The sequence below is a fragment of the Equus caballus genome, chromosome 3 (assembly GCF_041296265.1).
Source record: "Equus caballus isolate H_3958 breed thoroughbred chromosome 3, TB-T2T, whole genome shotgun sequence".
In the NCBI taxonomy this organism is placed as follows: domain Eukaryota; kingdom Metazoa; phylum Chordata; class Mammalia; order Perissodactyla; family Equidae; genus Equus; species Equus caballus.
The window spans coordinates 96,301,757-96,318,929 of NC_091686.1; the positions used below are offsets into that span (position 1 = coordinate 96,301,757).

Here is a 17,173-nt window from a genome sequence, read left to right on the forward strand (position 1 = left end):
CGGAACCATATACAAAAGTTAACTCAAAATGGATTAAAAACTTAAACATGATATCTGGAAGGGAAAACATAACTGTCATTGCTTAAAGATGATATAGGAATTTATGTTAAAAACTTGAAGGAATTCTCAAAAAAATATTAGAAATATTGAGAGAGTTTAGAAAGGTGGCTGGCTTCAATATCAATGTAGAAAAATCCACTATATCCATATATATATAAATACATATATACATGCCCATCAAACAGAAACAAAAATTTTAAATACTATCTATAATTCTAGCGAAAACAATAAAGTATCTAGGAATAAGTCTAGCAAAGCAAGTGTAGTACGTATATGAAGACTTTTTACTTCATTGGAAGACAGAGAACTACACAAATAGGAGAATACATTATAGTAATAGATTAAAAGACTCAATATGGTAAAGATGTCATTTTCCCTCAAATTGACCTATAGGTTTGAAGCAATTACAATAAAAGTCCCAACAGAGTTTGTTCTTGTGAACCTTGACAAACTAATTCTATTTTATTTGAATGGGAGAGTTTGAAGAGAAAAACCGAAGTTCTCCTGAAGAAGAATAGGATGTGATTTACCCACCAGATATCGACATATTATAAAGCCATAATTATTAAGACAGTGTTAGATTGGCTGAAAACTAGATTAAAAGACTGACCAATGGAACAGCCCAGAATAAGGAAATGTGTTCTATGACAGAGGAGGCATTGCAGACTGTTGGGGAAAGAAAAAAGATTCAATAAACAATCCTTGGAAAATGTTATCCATGTGAAAAAAAATTGAATTCCTACCTCACGCTGTAGGCAAAAGTCAATTTCAGATGGTTTAAAGACTTATATGAAATTCAAATCTTTAAAATTAGAAAATAATAAAGATGAACATTTTCATCATTTCAGGAGATAGAAGTATTTTAAGACCAGGACAAAAAGCACTAATCATAAAAAAAAAAAAATGATAAATTTGGCACATAAATATGAAAATACAAGACACAAAGTGGATTCTCAATGACAAAGGATTGTCATTGAGAATATGAGAAGAAATCCTACAAATCAATGTAAAAAATTCAAAACGACCAACGAACATTTCATATATAAGAAACGTGACTTTAACAGACATTTTACATTTACATCTAAGGAAACAAACATATCTAAGAAAAGACATTATGAAACAAACATATCTAAGAAAAGACATTATGAAAGATGTCAGCTTCATTGTAATCAGAATATTGCAGATTAAAACCACATGAGGGGGGCTGGCCCCGTGGCTGAGTGGTTAAACTCGAACACCCTGCTTCGGTGGCCCAGGGTTCTGATCCTGGGCGTGGACACGGCACCGCTCGTTAGGCCATATTGAGGCGGCGTCCCATATGCCACTACTAGAAGAACCCACAACTAAAATATACAACTATGTACTGAGGGTATTTGGGGAGAAAAAAAAAGCAGGAAAAAAAAAGAAGTTTGGCAACAGTTGTTAGCTCCGGTGCCAATCTTTAAAAAAAAAACAAAAATTACATGAGATCTATTTTATTCCTATTAGATTTTCAAAATTACAAAATCTGACAATATGCAAGACTGGAGAAGATGAGAAGCAAGAGTGGGAGATTGTAGTTTAGTTCTACCATTTTGTTAAACTTGTAAACCGTATATGTGCATATCCTACTACTCATCAATTCGATTTCTAGGTACATACCCTGAAGAAGTACTTGCACAAATATTCTTTGAGTCAAGAATAGTGATAATAGTGCTGATGAAGATCAAGGCTGCCCCAGGGAGAGACGCCCCAGGCGTCCTGCCCTACACACCAATCTACATCATCTTCCTGGAAGTATAGGATGTCCTGACCTGATCGGGCCTGATTCATATCCAAAGTTATAGGACCACTCAATAACTAGACCCTACCTGCACTGATACCATTTTAACGACTTTTTCACATAATCTTTCCTTTGTCTTGTAAAGAAATAACTGCATACCTATGCCTTATAAATTTAGCCCTGCCCTCAACACATTGCAGCTCTTCACTGCCCATGGGTCCTGTCCCCATGCTATTCCCTGAATAAAGGAGCACTACTACCAGACCTTGAGAATCCAAGAAATCTTTCTTTCGACTCCTTGGTTCACCAAGCCCACATTAGTACTATTATAGCAAAAAATTGAAAACAACCCAAATGGCCATCAATAGGAAAATGGATAAATAAAATACATAGTTATTTAATAGAATATTACATAGCAGTGAGAATGAACATACACAACTATAAATGAAAAAGCAAGACCATCAGAATATACACAGTAGGATAGCATTTTTACAAACCTCAAACACAGACAAAGCCAAACAACACATTGTATAGGGATGAATAAAAATATATACGACAAAACTAAAAAGTGAATAAAAGGAGCCGGCTGGTGGTGCAGCCGTTAAGTGCGCACGTTCCGCTTAAGCAGCCTGGGGTCCGCCAGTGTGGATCCCGGGTATGTACATGGCATCACTCCACAAGCCATGCTATGGTAGGCATCCCACATATAAAGTAGAGGAAGATGGGCATGGATGTTAGCTCAGGGCCAGTCTTCCTCAGCAAAAAGAGGAGGATTGGCAGCAGATGTTAGCTCAGGGCTAATCTTCCTCAAAAAAAAAAAAAAGTAAATAAAAGCAAAGGAATAATTCGAAATTTCCAAATACTGGTTAACTTTGGAAGGACGAGGAGCAGTTGTGGTAGGGAGAGGGGATGGGACAGTGAGGGGCAAGTAAGGAGATGCAATTGTATTGATAATATCCAATTTCTTAAGTTATGTGGTAGCTTTACCAATTTGCCCATTTTATTAGTGTGTGATAAAACACACATATTTCACAAATATTCTTGTGTATCACTCACATATTACATTTGCGTAAGATAATCTTAAAACCAATAGCATTAGGGAGAAATGACATTTTTCCACCCTCATCAGCCTGCCCCCGTCCCACTGGCCATGCACACAAACTAGGTGTGTGGGGGCTGCATTTTAACATGTACTCGGGGACATCAGATACAGGCTCTAGCCATTAGCTGGAACTAACTCAGTTATAAAACTGGAATCCCAAAAGGGCAGCATTAGCCCAGAAAGGGGAAACAACAAAAACAATCAAAATCTCTTTGAACATTGGCTCAAGAAACAACAAAGAAGCACACAATAGCTGCTTTGGGTGGGAGAGCAGGGGAGAACAAAAGTTGATCTGATCAAAAATTATAATCAATACTTGGAAATGAATTTCAAAGGGGAAGATTCATAGAATGGAATTAACGTGATAGACAATGTACTAGATTACAGTATGCTAGGAGATACGATGGGAAACACCACACTAATAGAAGATGGAATAATCTGAATGAGACCATAAAATGAGTATGTTTACAATTATTAAAGGAATAAAGGAAGAAATAGAAAACCTAAAGAAAAAATGAAGCTGCCTGGAAAAAAATTTTAAAATGTAGTCATAGCCTTTTAGAAATGAGAATAACAATTAAAATGAGCAATTTAAACACTGATGGGAAAATTGGTAAAATATATGATAAATCCAAGGAAATCATCCTAAATACAGCCTATGAAGTATTAAAAATATTAAAGATTAAGATAGACAACAGTATAAATTATGTTTAACCCATTTCTATTTATTGTCACAATTGATGATTTTATTTATATTATCTAAAGTTTTCTCTTTAATGTCACCATGCTGTTTTCTTTCTATCTCTTTGCTATATGAACTTTTTTCACTTTTTCTTTTTCCTTTTGCTTTTATATTATTTATGTTCAATACTAGGTTTTTAAAAATAAAAAAGACTTCTATTCTTGATTTCTTAAATTTCACTTTATCCAGTCAGCTCATTAATTTTATCTATTTATCTATTTTGTTAATAACATGTGAGTAGTACACTTTATGACCTCTTGTATTAAGAAAAAAAACTTTGTTGGGTTAAAACTCTGACTTCACAACATCTTCCCTTCAAAACTGTGAAGGAATTTGTCCATTTTTTCCTGATATTTCGTGCTGAGAAGAATGAGACTGAGGCTAGACTAATTTTACTCCTTTTTACTTAATCTGTTTCTGCTGAGTGGATGCTTATAAAATTATATTTTAGTTAAACTTGCATTTCAATTTGCCATGTTATGTCTAAGTATGGGATTTTTCTCGTAAATTTTGTGTCATAATCAATCAGCACTTTCTAAATCAAGGTTTTAATCAACATCAGAAAATTAAATTCAACGGCGCCTTTGATTATTACGTCTTTGTGTTGGTATCTTCTTTAATGGTACTATAATTATTGGGTTACATCACTTCAAAAGATTCCTTATCATGCCTTGATTGATTTCCATCTTAGCTATTATCTTGTATCTCATCCTCTTGTTCTTTCATCTTTTCCTGGTCTGTCCTGATGACTTTCTGTTTCTTGGAAATTATGCCTACTACTAAACCTACAAAATAGATTTCTGTAATATGTTCTGGATAACCATAATTCTCATTATTCAAATTTCTGTGAAATGTCAAGATGATGTTCTTTTTCCTCATTTCTATAGCTTGTTTTTTTGTTGCTTTCATTCTTCTTCTGAAATCTTGGTATTGTTTGGTATTGATTTTTTCCTTAAGATACCATGTAGGATTTTGTTTTTTCTTGTCCTTGAATCAATGTCATTTACCCAGTTTCAGTTTGGTAGCCATTTGAATCTCTTTCACATATTTGGAGGGCAGATCCGCATGCATCACTTCTAAACAAATTTTCAGTGTCCAGTCATTTTTACCAGGTATAAATGCCTCTGGACTAAGGTGTAACCCTCTCCTACCTGTGCTAACTGGATTTCCAATGCTTTGAATCGACTGAGAGTATGAAAATGTGCCAGCCTCAGTATGCATTTCTGTTAGGGCTCTTATTGCACCTACCTTTACCCCTAGGGTTGTGGGAATTTCATTTTTGGCAATGCAATATGCTGCCTCCAATTTCTCTCTACATTCTGCTCTGTGTCTGAGGTATGTGGAAATATAACAAAGGAGGGGCAAAGGAACACTGATCCAATCACTTCCAAAAATGATATTTGTACATTACAGGGATAAATTTATATTCTCATCGGTGTACGTAGACTATCAGTTACACAATCGGGAATAGCCAAATAGTTTTTTCTATCATCTTTCTGGCAAATACCGCTGCTTTGTTTTATGATATAAAGTACATGTCAGTCACAAATTATTTTCATTAATCTTTTGCCATCCACTCTATAGACAGTAGAAATACTAGATTCTAACCACAGGTTACCAGTCAGAATCAATTTTTAGGGTTAAGTTCTTATCTTTAAATATATATATAGGTATCTTAGGGGATATTTAAAGAGAATGTCTTAATCTATCAGACTGATACATTTTAAATTGGAATCTCCAGTACATTTCTGGTTTTAAATCTTACTTTACCATGATATATAAGAACATGGATTAACTAAATTGCCACTTGAGATATATATATGTATCCAAGTAGCGAAAGTATATATAACCGGATCATGTCTATATTTCTATCTTCTCTCTATTGATCTAACACTAGAGAAAGTTTGATTTCTTCTCCCAGCTACAACCCAACTTTCTACTATTTCCAGCCCTCTAAATTGCAAACATAGTGGGAAAGAAAAAATAATCCACTTCTCAATCTCTAGTCTTGCAACCTCAAACTAAATAATGATGGTAGGTAGAGTCACGATTAGAAACAGAGACGTGTGAGTCTACACCAAGGCTGCACCAGTTGGTAGGTATAGGTACTTGCAAAAGTTCTTAGTCTCATTGAGTTTCAGTCTTCTCACTGATACAACGAAGATAAAGTGATAGGAAGATTGGATGAAATAATATACATGAGGAAACTGGCACATTAAACTTTTCAATTAACAGTAGTTATTATTTCAATTAAGTGTCTGAACTAGTTTCTTCCTCTTCTAGTTTTTCAAAGAAAAAATGTTTCCCTTCAGAATCAACGAATAGAAAATTCCCTTCTACCTTTTTCATTAGGAAAAGTACTAAATGAAAGTACAGAAGTTAAGCTCAGGATTACTATTATTCAGTGCACCCTATTTGTTGTTGGCATTTCATCTCCAATTTCATTTCTGGCTGGTAACTTGATATGTATAATTGTCTTATTGGTGAAGATTTTGTTAAATTATAAAAATTAGGAAAGGAAGGAATCCATCTATATGGCAAATATAGATTCAAACTTAATTTGTTTTGGGAAAGGTCAGGTTAATCTTTTTCCTCTATTAACAGAACACTCAAATAAATTAATTAAAATCACCATATCACATCTTTGTAATTAACCATATTATAAATTCTTTGAAAGCAAGGATTCATTTTACCTCTTTTTATCGATCTTATCACACAGCGTAATTTTGGGCCCATTACAGCTAAAATTATTTCCCTTTGTAGATCCACAATATTTTATTTCTATATTAAAAATATTTCATAATATTTCAATGCTTATGTTTAAATACAAGACATCTGATTACCTTTTTTAATCCTTTAAGTTTCCTTGTTTACCATCAAGTCAGTTAGAGATATTAAGATCTAACTCACCTGTTGAGGTATAAAGGTATAATCTTGTTTGTTGTGGCACTAGCTGTTCTTTTAGGCTCTATCTCAGAGCTAAGATTCTTTTTATCAGGCTGTGAAGAACAAGGTAGGAATACAGTGACTGGCTCCTGAAAAGGGTGTGTTGATGGGTGCTGAACATGAATCAGAGGACTTGTGCATAGTACCAGGTAGGAAGTATCTTGCTGTGTTTTTAAATATGCCACCAGAGAGGGGTCAACTGGTTGGACCTAAACAAAGAAAAAAATGTATATATTCCTATATTTTAATAGCAAAAGATTCAAAGTATCAGCACATTTCTAAGCCAATTTTCTGAATATCTGATGGAACATAGATCCATTGATTTCTGTATGCATTATTTACTGGCGTCAGCACTGCATTAATTTATAAAATAGAGCACAGCATTTGGTCTCCTTCTTACAAAGTCTTTCTGAAATCTAGGTTCCCTGTCCTATGTTATAAATAACTGAGAAACGCTCTTAATTGTAGGCAACAAAATGACCTAGAAAACAAAATAGACGTTTTACATAATTTCTAATTAGAACTATTGTTAGATCAAGTGATCTTCAGAAATTAGAGAAACAAGACTATATTTATTTGTTTCCTCTTACATAAGAATGACTAATAAAAATAACTAGCATGATTCCAATATTTCAAAGTTTATGGAAAATATTTATGAATAAATTATTCACAATATGTTGTCTTCCTAACATTTCTTCCTCACTTTTCTTCCTTGCTTACCATTTATGGTAACAACTAGAAGAAATCGGAGAGCATGGGGGAGAGTTGAAGCTAGAAGGACAGGGAATGTGGAGGAAGTCTGTCTTCTAAAATGTGCATTGATACATCATTACACACCTTGCAAATAGTGTTTGTATATGTTAAATCCTTGTTCTAAAAATGGCTGTTTTATAACTTAGTATAACCAAATATTCATAATCATAAATATTTTAATTAAGTACCCTTTTTTACCATCCTTTCTGGTAGAATCACCAATCATGTGAATCTCCCAATGTCTGGCATCAATTCTATCACAGATACTCAACATATGTTTTTGTCAATAAGCATCATAAATAAAACAACACAAAATATTAGCTAGGAAACCCTTTCAAATAAAGCAGGGACTTATTTTGGGATGAGATTCAATATCCTCCAAAACATCACTTCATTACTAATAACACTATATGTTAGGTCATTAAAATTGTAGGAGATGAATTCATCTACTGTTATATTAAATATCTCTATCTTCTTCACCTTTTAGGACTATGTTTGATGACCCACAAGATCTCACAGATCTTACAGTTCCTTCCTGTGAGAAGGAACTCACCAGTTTCTAATATTTACCTTTAACTGTACAAGCACTGGCGAGTTGAACACTCCTGGAGGGTAATTTAAGGATATTCGAGAATCCATGCTTGGCTTAAGAGTAAGGCCTTTCTTTGTTATTGTGAAGGACTCTTTCTTTAAACAAGACACAACAGAAAAGATACCCAACTTGTAAACTTTCACTTCAGCACAGATCCCCTGTAAGGATTGAAGGACATTAAGACAAGGACATCAAAGGACATTAACACAGCACTGTTCTGGAAATACGTGCTGTACATACCCTGCGACTGTGAAAAAAAAATGTGTATGTTGTCTCTGCAATCTCCCACAATTGAGGATGATTTCATTAACCCCAAATGAATGGTCTTTTCATGAGATGAAGTATGAATAGATACTAGGAGTTTCTCAAATTTGGACCACACGATAGAAAAGAAAGAAAGAATGTAGTTTTATATTTATATTAAATTCCCCCCAAAATGTATATGTATAATGGGCAATCACATTTAGTGTTTTCACTAGTATTAATTATTTTTGGAATCCTATCCTCCTTTACCAGAGTGGACTTTAAATATTGGCCTTTATCCAGAAGATTCAACTCTGTTTTAGGGAATTCCAAGTACTGAAATTTCATCATTTGGGTAGTTTACACAAATGCTACAGCACCTGTACTGTCAGCAAATTCTTCCTTCTGACAACTCATAATCTCTCAGTAAAGTCATTTTTTCTATTTCTCTCTTCCATGCAGCAGGAGCTAATGATTGCAAAAAGAGACTATTTTTATATAGTGACATGTAAATTTGTAATGCATATATGCAGGCACTTATTTAAGCCTTTTTGTCACACAAAAAAGGAACTGAGTACGTAAATGAAAACAAAATTATCTACTTATATAATCACCAAAGCTTAAACTGAGCAGGACTTTGAAGAAATTTGGTCTATTCGCGCTTCCAAAAACAGCAGCCCGACTCCACCCCGGCGTGAGTGGATAATCATGCAGACACACACACAAACATTTCAGGGACAATCACAATGGAAAGTAATCTGTCATTTGAAAACTGACTAAGGAAGAGATTTCACAATACCACTGCATATATCCGTCACTGGGAAAATAAAGGACGCGATGAATGTTCTTAATTGGCTGGAGGGAAAAAGGTGAGAGGTAAGAAAGGAGGATCTTCTGGGAACTGATGGTGGTTGTCATGAGTGTAGAGCACATTTGACAGTTACTGGGGAACTGGAAATGTTTTTTAGCAAGGGAGTGTCATGAACAAAACTCTGACGATGCTTTATCTGACTCCAGAATTAGAATTCTCAAATGCTGTATGAACCACATAAAAATTTGAAAAGAATTCAGAGTTTAAATTTTGTTGATCTAAAAATAGGAATAACTACCATTAGAAAACTGTAAAAAGAAAATTATATGCTTTTATTCTTTCCAGTAGACAATGGTTCCCTTAATTTTTTTTCTTTTGCTTTGACTATCCATTTACTAAGCATTTTTCATGCCCATTTTGTGAAAAGTACATGTGCTGTGAGCAGTTTTTGTTTTTATTATGACAGTCACACAGACTGGTCAAGATGAAAAAGCTACAATCAAGGGCAATACTGACCAGACTACTATACTTACGGGCTTCCTAGACTAAATATAAAATGTATCAGTTGCCTGAATTGGAGTAAATAATTAGAACAGGCTTAGCTTTCATACCAACTATATAACCTTGTCTGAAACTCAGAAAAGACCCAAATCAGTAAAAGGAGAGATGTACTATAAAGAATTTCTTACATTAATGGAATTGTTTTTGCATTTATTCCCTGCTCTCCTCTTCAAACCATGACAACTTACATAAATAGCTGAAAAGACAAATATTTTAATTGTTTAAAAATAAGTTCAGTGGCCCACAGAAGAACCTTAAACTTTAGTTCCCATAAACTTAATGCTAAGTTTAATAATTATGTATATTCTCTCTTTAAAACATACGAATTTGGGACCCTAGAGGGCCTCAGAGTTATTACAATAGAGTCTACCATAAAAAATGACAATTTAGTAACTACTAACGTGTGTTTACAGGCTTCATTTTATCTTCTTAAGTGTATTTTCTCACTTAATCCTTATGATCCTATCAGGTAAACACTATTATTGTGTTCATTTTTTAGATGAAGAAATTGAGTCATAGCAAGATTACATAATTTACTCAAGTTCGCACAGCAAGGAAGTGTAGGAACCAGATTTCAAACCCAACCAATCTTCCTCCACAACCCACATCTTAACTACCACATATACTGTCTACCATGTATAGACTAAACACCATTTATGGACTTAATAACTATCTAAAAGACATACACACACACACACAATTGTTCATTTTTAACATATTTCTCCAACCCATGAATGATAAAAATAAAGCTACTACCATCTAGGGATTCAACATTCTTAAATTTAGACAGAGATCCATCACATTAGAAATGTTAGTCTAAAACTAGTGTAAGGCATGAAGCTAATTAAGCCATGATTTTGGTTTTGTTTCTCAGGTGAAAATACAACATTTGCTGGGTCCTAGACTCTAGTTCTTCATTCCCAACTTTGGGCAATAACTTCCGCTCTTTGATTTTTATGGATGGCCAAAAAAGCACGAATTCACTGGCATACATCTTGCCAACCTTTCCATTTGTTACCAAAGGAGCGGTTCTATCTACACTAAAATCTGGTAGTTTGAGTAATATTTAGAAGAGGAGTCAAACAACAAATGCAGATGCAGCCAAGAATTTACCAACCTTGTAACTTCCTCGTGGTCTTTCCAGTGCCTTTGGGGTTAGGTAACTTGTCTGAAGGTTTACATCAGACACTTTCACCATGATGTCTCTGTAATTTCCCCTGTAACGTGCCGTAAAAGGAATTGCTATGCATATTGGAAATGGAATTCCCTTTTCCATATCTAAGCACTCAACAGTGATGACATTGCTGACCAACTCTTCATTATCACTCACTATTAAAGAACTCATGCTATTAATTATCCGGCATTCTAGATGTTGTAGAACGTATGCTGGTGCTGTAATGTAACAAGACACTTGGGGGCCAGTATCATCACTCAGCACATGAAGATACCTGCCGGGAAAGAAAAGGAAAACATTTTCGAATTATTTGATTTATGTAATATATAGCTAAATGCATAAGAGCACAAACTCGAGAGCCACCTTGTTTGGTGTGAATCTCAGTTCTCCTCCTTACTGACTCTGTGACGTTGGCAAGATACTCAACCTCTCTGTACCTCAGTGTCCTCAACTGTAAAATGGTGAGGATAAAACAATACATATCTCATAAGAAGGCTGTGAGAATTAAATGAACTATTATATGTTAAGTCATTAAAAAACTGTGCCTGTCACAGTGATATATATGTTAGCTATTACTACTTTGGTGACTATTGCTATTACTATTATTATTTAAGTGGTTGATTCATTCCTCAGTTTTGTTCACTTCACTTCATAATGTGAATCCGAAGATTGCTGAAGCTTCTTGATAAACCAAATACTAATACCTGAATAGTTTCCTACATTTTGAGAAAAAGGAGTAAATATATATCCAGTATTGGAATTGTCTAAATATGTTAGATCAAATGATGATATTTATTACATTTTTTAGAAAAACTGAGAAAGGTACAAAAGTACAGCAAACATGTGATTAAGTGAGGTAATTAGAAACAGAATATTTACAATTCTCAACAAATCAATCCAAAAGCTTATCTTGACCATTTGTTTTACTCTTGCTTTTTATACCAACACCTTCTCCAAAGATTTTAGAGTCTTGTAGATTGGAATTTAAATTTGACATCAGTCACTATTTGACCTTAAATAGCAATAGTTATTATTAAAAGAGCTAATATTTAGCCCTTTCTATGGACCAGGTTTTAGGCTACACGTTATTTCATTCAATCCTCACACTATGGGGTCAGGCAGGTACAACTATCATCACCATTTTACAGATAAGGAAACTGAGGCTTAGAAAATGTAACTTGCTGAAGATCACACAGATATCTATCTTTGACCCAAAAGCCCAAGCTTTCTAGTATAATATCATACCTCCTCAAATCATTTCAAAGAACTGCTTTTTTTTTTTTTTGAGGAAGATTAGCCCTGAGCTAACTACTGCCAATCCTCCTCTTTTTGCTAAGGAAGACTGGCCCTGAGCTAACATCCATGCCCATCTTCCTCTACTTTATACGTGGGACCCCTACCACAGCATGGCTTTTGCCAAGCAGTGCCATGTCTGCACCCGGGGTCCAAACTGGTTAATGTTGGGCAGCCGAGAAGCAGAACGTGCACACTTAACCGCTGTGCCACCAGGCCGGCCCCAGAACTGGTTTTTTATCCATTACAAACTGAAAATAATACCTATTCCACAATGGTGTGAAGATTGAATGAGATAAAATAGTTAAGCTTTTAATAATAGTGGTTTAGCATAAAATGGGGGCTCAATAAATGTTAGATCTCTATATTAAAATTACCAGCTTGAGTTTCTCCTCTTTTACTACTTCTCATTTCATACCAACGGAATGACTGAAATATAAGCCACATCAAAGAGAAATAAGAGCTTCTATAGCAAATACAGCATTAATAACCAGTTCTAGAATAATCAGGTTTAACTATTTTTAAATTATTAGTAAATTGAATTGTACAGTGCTCTTTAACACAGAAATCTAAAAAAAAATGTTGAATTGTAGAGAGGGTTATTTATTTATATTTACAATTCTGAACCCATAAAGTTAGAAGGAATAGAAAATTACCCAGTACGTTGGTCTATTTGAGTATTCTCTCATGATAGTGACAGGAAATGAGGAACATTGCTTAATAGAAGATACAGTGACCCAGTCTCGTATGACTTCAAAAATGACTCTGTTCTGTGCCCTGGAAACCATCTCAATACACTCTTCTTCCAAAAGACTGATGTATGAGGTAGAGCGAGGAGATCTGTAAATGCTTCCATTGCCTCTAGCCCTAATCATATAGATCTAGTCCAGCTGCTGAAATTATCACATTGGTTTATTCTAGTTTTCTTTCCCTTTGAGTCTGTACCTATTAGGATGACTACACTAGAAGAGATAGGCTTTTTTCAAAAACGTATCCAGGGACGGGGCTGGCCCCGTGGCCGAGTGGTTAAGTTCGCGCGCTCCGCTGCAGGCGGCCCAGTGTTTCGTTGGTTCGAATCCTGGGCGCGGACATGGCACTGCTCATCAGACCACGCTGAGGCAGCGTCCCACATGCCACAACTAGAAGGACCCACAACAAAGAATATACAACTATGTACCGGGGGGCTTTGGGGAGAAAAAGGGAAAAAATAAAATCTAAAAAAAAAAACAAAAACAAAAAACAAAAACGTATCCAGGGAGGAATCACAACAGATTCTGAGCTCGGTTTTGTTTATAACACACATCTTTTATGTGGCATGATGGCTTCCTAGCCTGAGGGATTGAAATGAATAGTCATCTCCTTAAATATGCAAGCCAAGCAGAATTGGTTTGGATGCCACAAAGAGGAAATCACTAACTAGGGAACACCTAAAGAGATGTTAGAGGGAGTGGTTCAGCAATGACTCATTTGTTGATGCTTTGAGTCATTTCTGAATGGGAGGATATGAAGTGTTGATGTTTTTCTCAAGTGCAGTGGGCAACCACACACTGACTACTTTAATAGTTGTTTTGCAGGGGCAGTAAGTCTTTCAAACCATAAATGTACTGCTATGACATCTATAGAATTCATTAGATTCTCAGACCTGTAGGGACATCACAGCTAAACTAGCCCAACCTCTTCATTTTACAGATGAGATAACTAAAGTCAAAATGAGCAAAATGGCTTGCTTGAGCTCAGAGACTCAGTTGTTGTGTTGTCCTGGAAATGGTATAGTACATCTGAAAGAGCATCACACATCATGGCAGGGTGGGGATAACTGAACGTTGGTAGTGTGTGGGAGCTAGAGAAAGTGAGGGTTGTTGGGAGTGAAATAAATTGACATGCAAACATTGAGCTGAGCGTGAACATCGGCAAAATGGCACAGTGCTAGACCCTTTACCTCATTTTCTCATTTCACCTTACCAAATGAGCCCAGGAAGTATATATGATTTCTACAAAGAAGAAAATGGGGCTAAGAAATAAAGCAAGATGCCCAGGGTCACAGAACTAGGAGTAATAAAAGAGGAGATAAAATTTAAGGCTGTCTGACTCCCAAACCAGTGGTTTTTTTTTTTCGTTATTCCTCATTGCCTTCTAAAGGTGTTAAGTTTGCTGGGAAAATATGGTTTGTGAATATTTTATTTTATTTGGACAAATAGGGATTATTACTCCCTTCTATGGGGAGATAATTCATAAAATAGATCAGTCAACGTTAACATTTTTTTTGAAGTCATGGGCTCTTTGAGAATCTGATTAAGGCTCTGTTTTATCTCCATAAAGATAAAATAGGTATGAAAATATACATTCAATTTTAAGAACTTCCCAAAGCTTATTCATGAGCCCCCTAGAGTTCTATAGACACAGGGTAAGAATTCATAACGATTTATAAATAAAACAAGTCTGACAATTTATTTCAGGATATAAATAAAATAAATCTGGGGCTAGAAAATTCTCTCCTAATATTTGAACACTCCGCAGCTTCTTAGCTGGTACTTATTATAATAGAAAGAGCAGCGATTTAGAAAGGAGTCCATGTTCTGGACAATCATTCATTTTAACCATTTTATTATATAAATAATAAATTATAATAAAAATATAAATAATTATAATAAAAATTATAATTTATTATATAGTCAATTTCTTCTTCCTTTAAAGACACCTTTAATGCTTGTTTCCTAAAGCTATAAGAAATAAATAATATTAGTAATAGCAGCCATATAAATTGTTATGGAAGTGATTTAAACTGAATTATTGATTTACAGTACCTTTTTGGGATCTGAAATGGAAATATAAAATTTTATTCATGTATAAATACTATGGATACTAACTATAGAAACACACATATAAGTAAGCATATACAAGATCTCTCACATTGCATTTACTTACTCCTTTTCCATTATGTTATTCTTTTGCTTTAGACTCTCTGAATCATTGGGAAGAACATTATTCACATATTCATTGGAGATATCACATGTTACTGAGGATGTGGTAATCTCTTCTCTTTGACTTTCTGAGGTCCCTTGAATTTCTCTTTCTGTTGTCTGGATTACGTCATGCATCTCTTCCCTGCTGCCATTTATGTTCTCAACAGTCATGTGTTCTTTTTGTTTATTATCTTCAACTTCTGGATTATCTGGGAACATTTTGTTCTGTGACTCTTCTTGCCCCGTTCCATCTCCATTCAATGATGTCTTGTTTTCTTTTTCCACTATTTCTGAACTCATATGTGTTTTATTTTGTTTTAACTGGACCTGGTTTGTGTAATGACTTTCTTCTCCATCTGCAGGAGAAACAGTAGCTGTTTCTATGACATTTTGTTCCTCTCTTGCAGCAATGTCTGTTGCTTTGATATCTTGAATGGCAGGCATTGTCTGCAGTGGATCACATTCATCACGCATGCCACATAAATTACACATCTCCTTTTCTTCTCTCTTTAGAAGCGTAACAGTGCTCCCCAGATATTCATTTATTTTCATGAGGCAGTCTATGAAAGTAATGATTTCTACACACATACACACACGGACACATGAAAAGAATAAATTCAAAACTAAAGCAAACTATGTTTCTCCACTAACATGTAATGAGGTATGACAAGATTATTTTAGAAACCTACAAAGACCCTCACCAGGCATTTAAGTCTCTCTCTCTCCTGAAGGAGAAATTATTTGTACAACTGTCACTCTTTTAACACATCCAGGAATTGGGGACAAATTGCCTTTTAATGTAACGGCAAAGAGTACCTCTAATCCATCTTGGAAACGCTTTGAATACTTGCAGACATATCATGACCGTGCTCCCCCGCCCCCACCCCAAGACTCTGTTCAATTGAAGTCAATATCTCCCTCAATCGTTCCTCATTTGGTATGGTTACGAGAATTGTTCCCTTTCCTTTGAATTTACTATATAGTTTATTAATGATCCACTTATAATTATTTGCCTAAAATTAAGCAGAACATTCCAGATGAAACTTGGGTAGCAGGCATACCATAGCCACATTATTTCTGCGGATGCAGGTGCTGTTATTTTACTGTGTGCTTTGTTTGCCATGATAATTGGATTAGGTGTACACTATTCCTCCTGCTGAGCTGGTGATCATTGGCAATCTTCAAATTAGTCTTTCAAAGAATTGCTCTAATTGTACCAATTCTCCGATTAGAACCTGCAGTGGCTTATCAAAGACTGATAACCAAGTCAAGCCTCTTCTCTCTGGTGTAAACCCTCACCATGATCTGATGTGATATCATCTCTCACTCCATCCTCATTTCTTACCATTCTCTTATTTGTTCGTCCCTCCTCTCCTCACAGCTGGGGTCACCTGATGGCTTCTTGCAGACTTAGTAACTTTCCAATCTTTAGAATTCAATTCTGAGCTAAAGAATATGTAAGTTAAGGCTCCATAACTCAGTGTTTTCAGAATCATCACTAAATCATCCTTTCACTAATCTGGGCTTACCTTCGGGCTCTAGTTCTGACAATTTGTTCTTTTATCTTGTACCTGAGACCCTGTCTTTATTTCAAACTCCTGTTCTGGTAGCTGAGTCCTTATCATTTTCATGAGTAAGTATTCGTCTTGATATGCTGCCTAGGACCACACTCAATTCTCTCCAGAGTCTTGAGTCCTGGCTATGAGCTCCAGCTGATGGTCTCTGGGTCTTGCTGCCTTTGGACAGACTTCCCCTAAGCCCAGTATCTGCCCTCTAGACTGAATTTCTTAACATTTTGTGCCCTGGATTCCTGATTGGTGAGACCTGCCCACTTGCCTTGATGCTGTATTATTGAGTTGGATTTCATCATGCCCCCCAATTTCTTGTCTAGCGTAACAAGAGATCTCAGAGACCTGTTGTCTTGGATCATATTCATCAGATACCATGTTCTTCCTTTTTTCTGACCTCTCAGCATCTATAACTACTCCCAAAAAACTGCACCCTTCCTAGTGTGTGTCAGAGGGTCCAATTCCATATCCTAGCTCACCCCAGTCTTCCCAGTGTTTTTGCAACTAATAGAGTCAAGCTCAAATAAGTCTAAAAAGAGAACATCATATTCCAATATAGAAAAACTACTTGCTCTGCCTCAGACTTGGCCTATATTTTCCTAC

General features: G+C 35.4%; 1 protein-coding gene and 1 long non-coding RNA gene across 5 annotated transcripts in view; one reads left to right on the top strand and one right to left on the bottom strand.

The window, feature by feature from the left end:
* Positions 1 to 17,173, bottom strand: part of DTHD1 (death domain containing 1) — a 66,440-nt gene that overhangs the window by 47,463 nt on the left and 1,804 nt on the right. Inside the window, exons 1-5 of one of the 4 annotated variants that reach the window (XM_014738825.3) lie at positions 16,348 to 16,483; positions 14,965 to 15,580; positions 10,690 to 11,020; positions 7,936 to 8,115; positions 6,577 to 6,821 (exon numbers count right to left, since the gene is read on the bottom strand). In XM_014738825.3, coding sequence (XP_014594311.1) covers positions 6,577 to 6,821; positions 7,936 to 8,115; positions 10,690 to 11,020; positions 14,965 to 15,554 — 1,346 coding nt within the window. In that variant the 5' untranslated portion in view covers positions 15,555 to 15,580; positions 16,348 to 16,483. Of the gene's footprint in view, positions 1 to 6,576; positions 6,822 to 7,935; positions 8,116 to 10,689; positions 11,021 to 14,964; positions 15,581 to 16,347; positions 16,484 to 17,173 lie in introns of those variants that run through there. The other 3 variants (XM_001495898.5, XM_023638245.2, XM_014738826.3) reach the window with 3 other exon arrangements.
* LOC138923486 (uncharacterized) overlaps positions 8,941 to 17,173 on the top strand; it is a 37,581-nt gene continuing 29,348 nt past the window's right edge. The window contains exon 1 of the long non-coding RNA XR_011437149.1: positions 8,941 to 9,076. This is a non-coding gene — a long non-coding RNA (uncharacterized lncRNA). The remainder of the gene's footprint in view (positions 9,077 to 17,173) is intronic.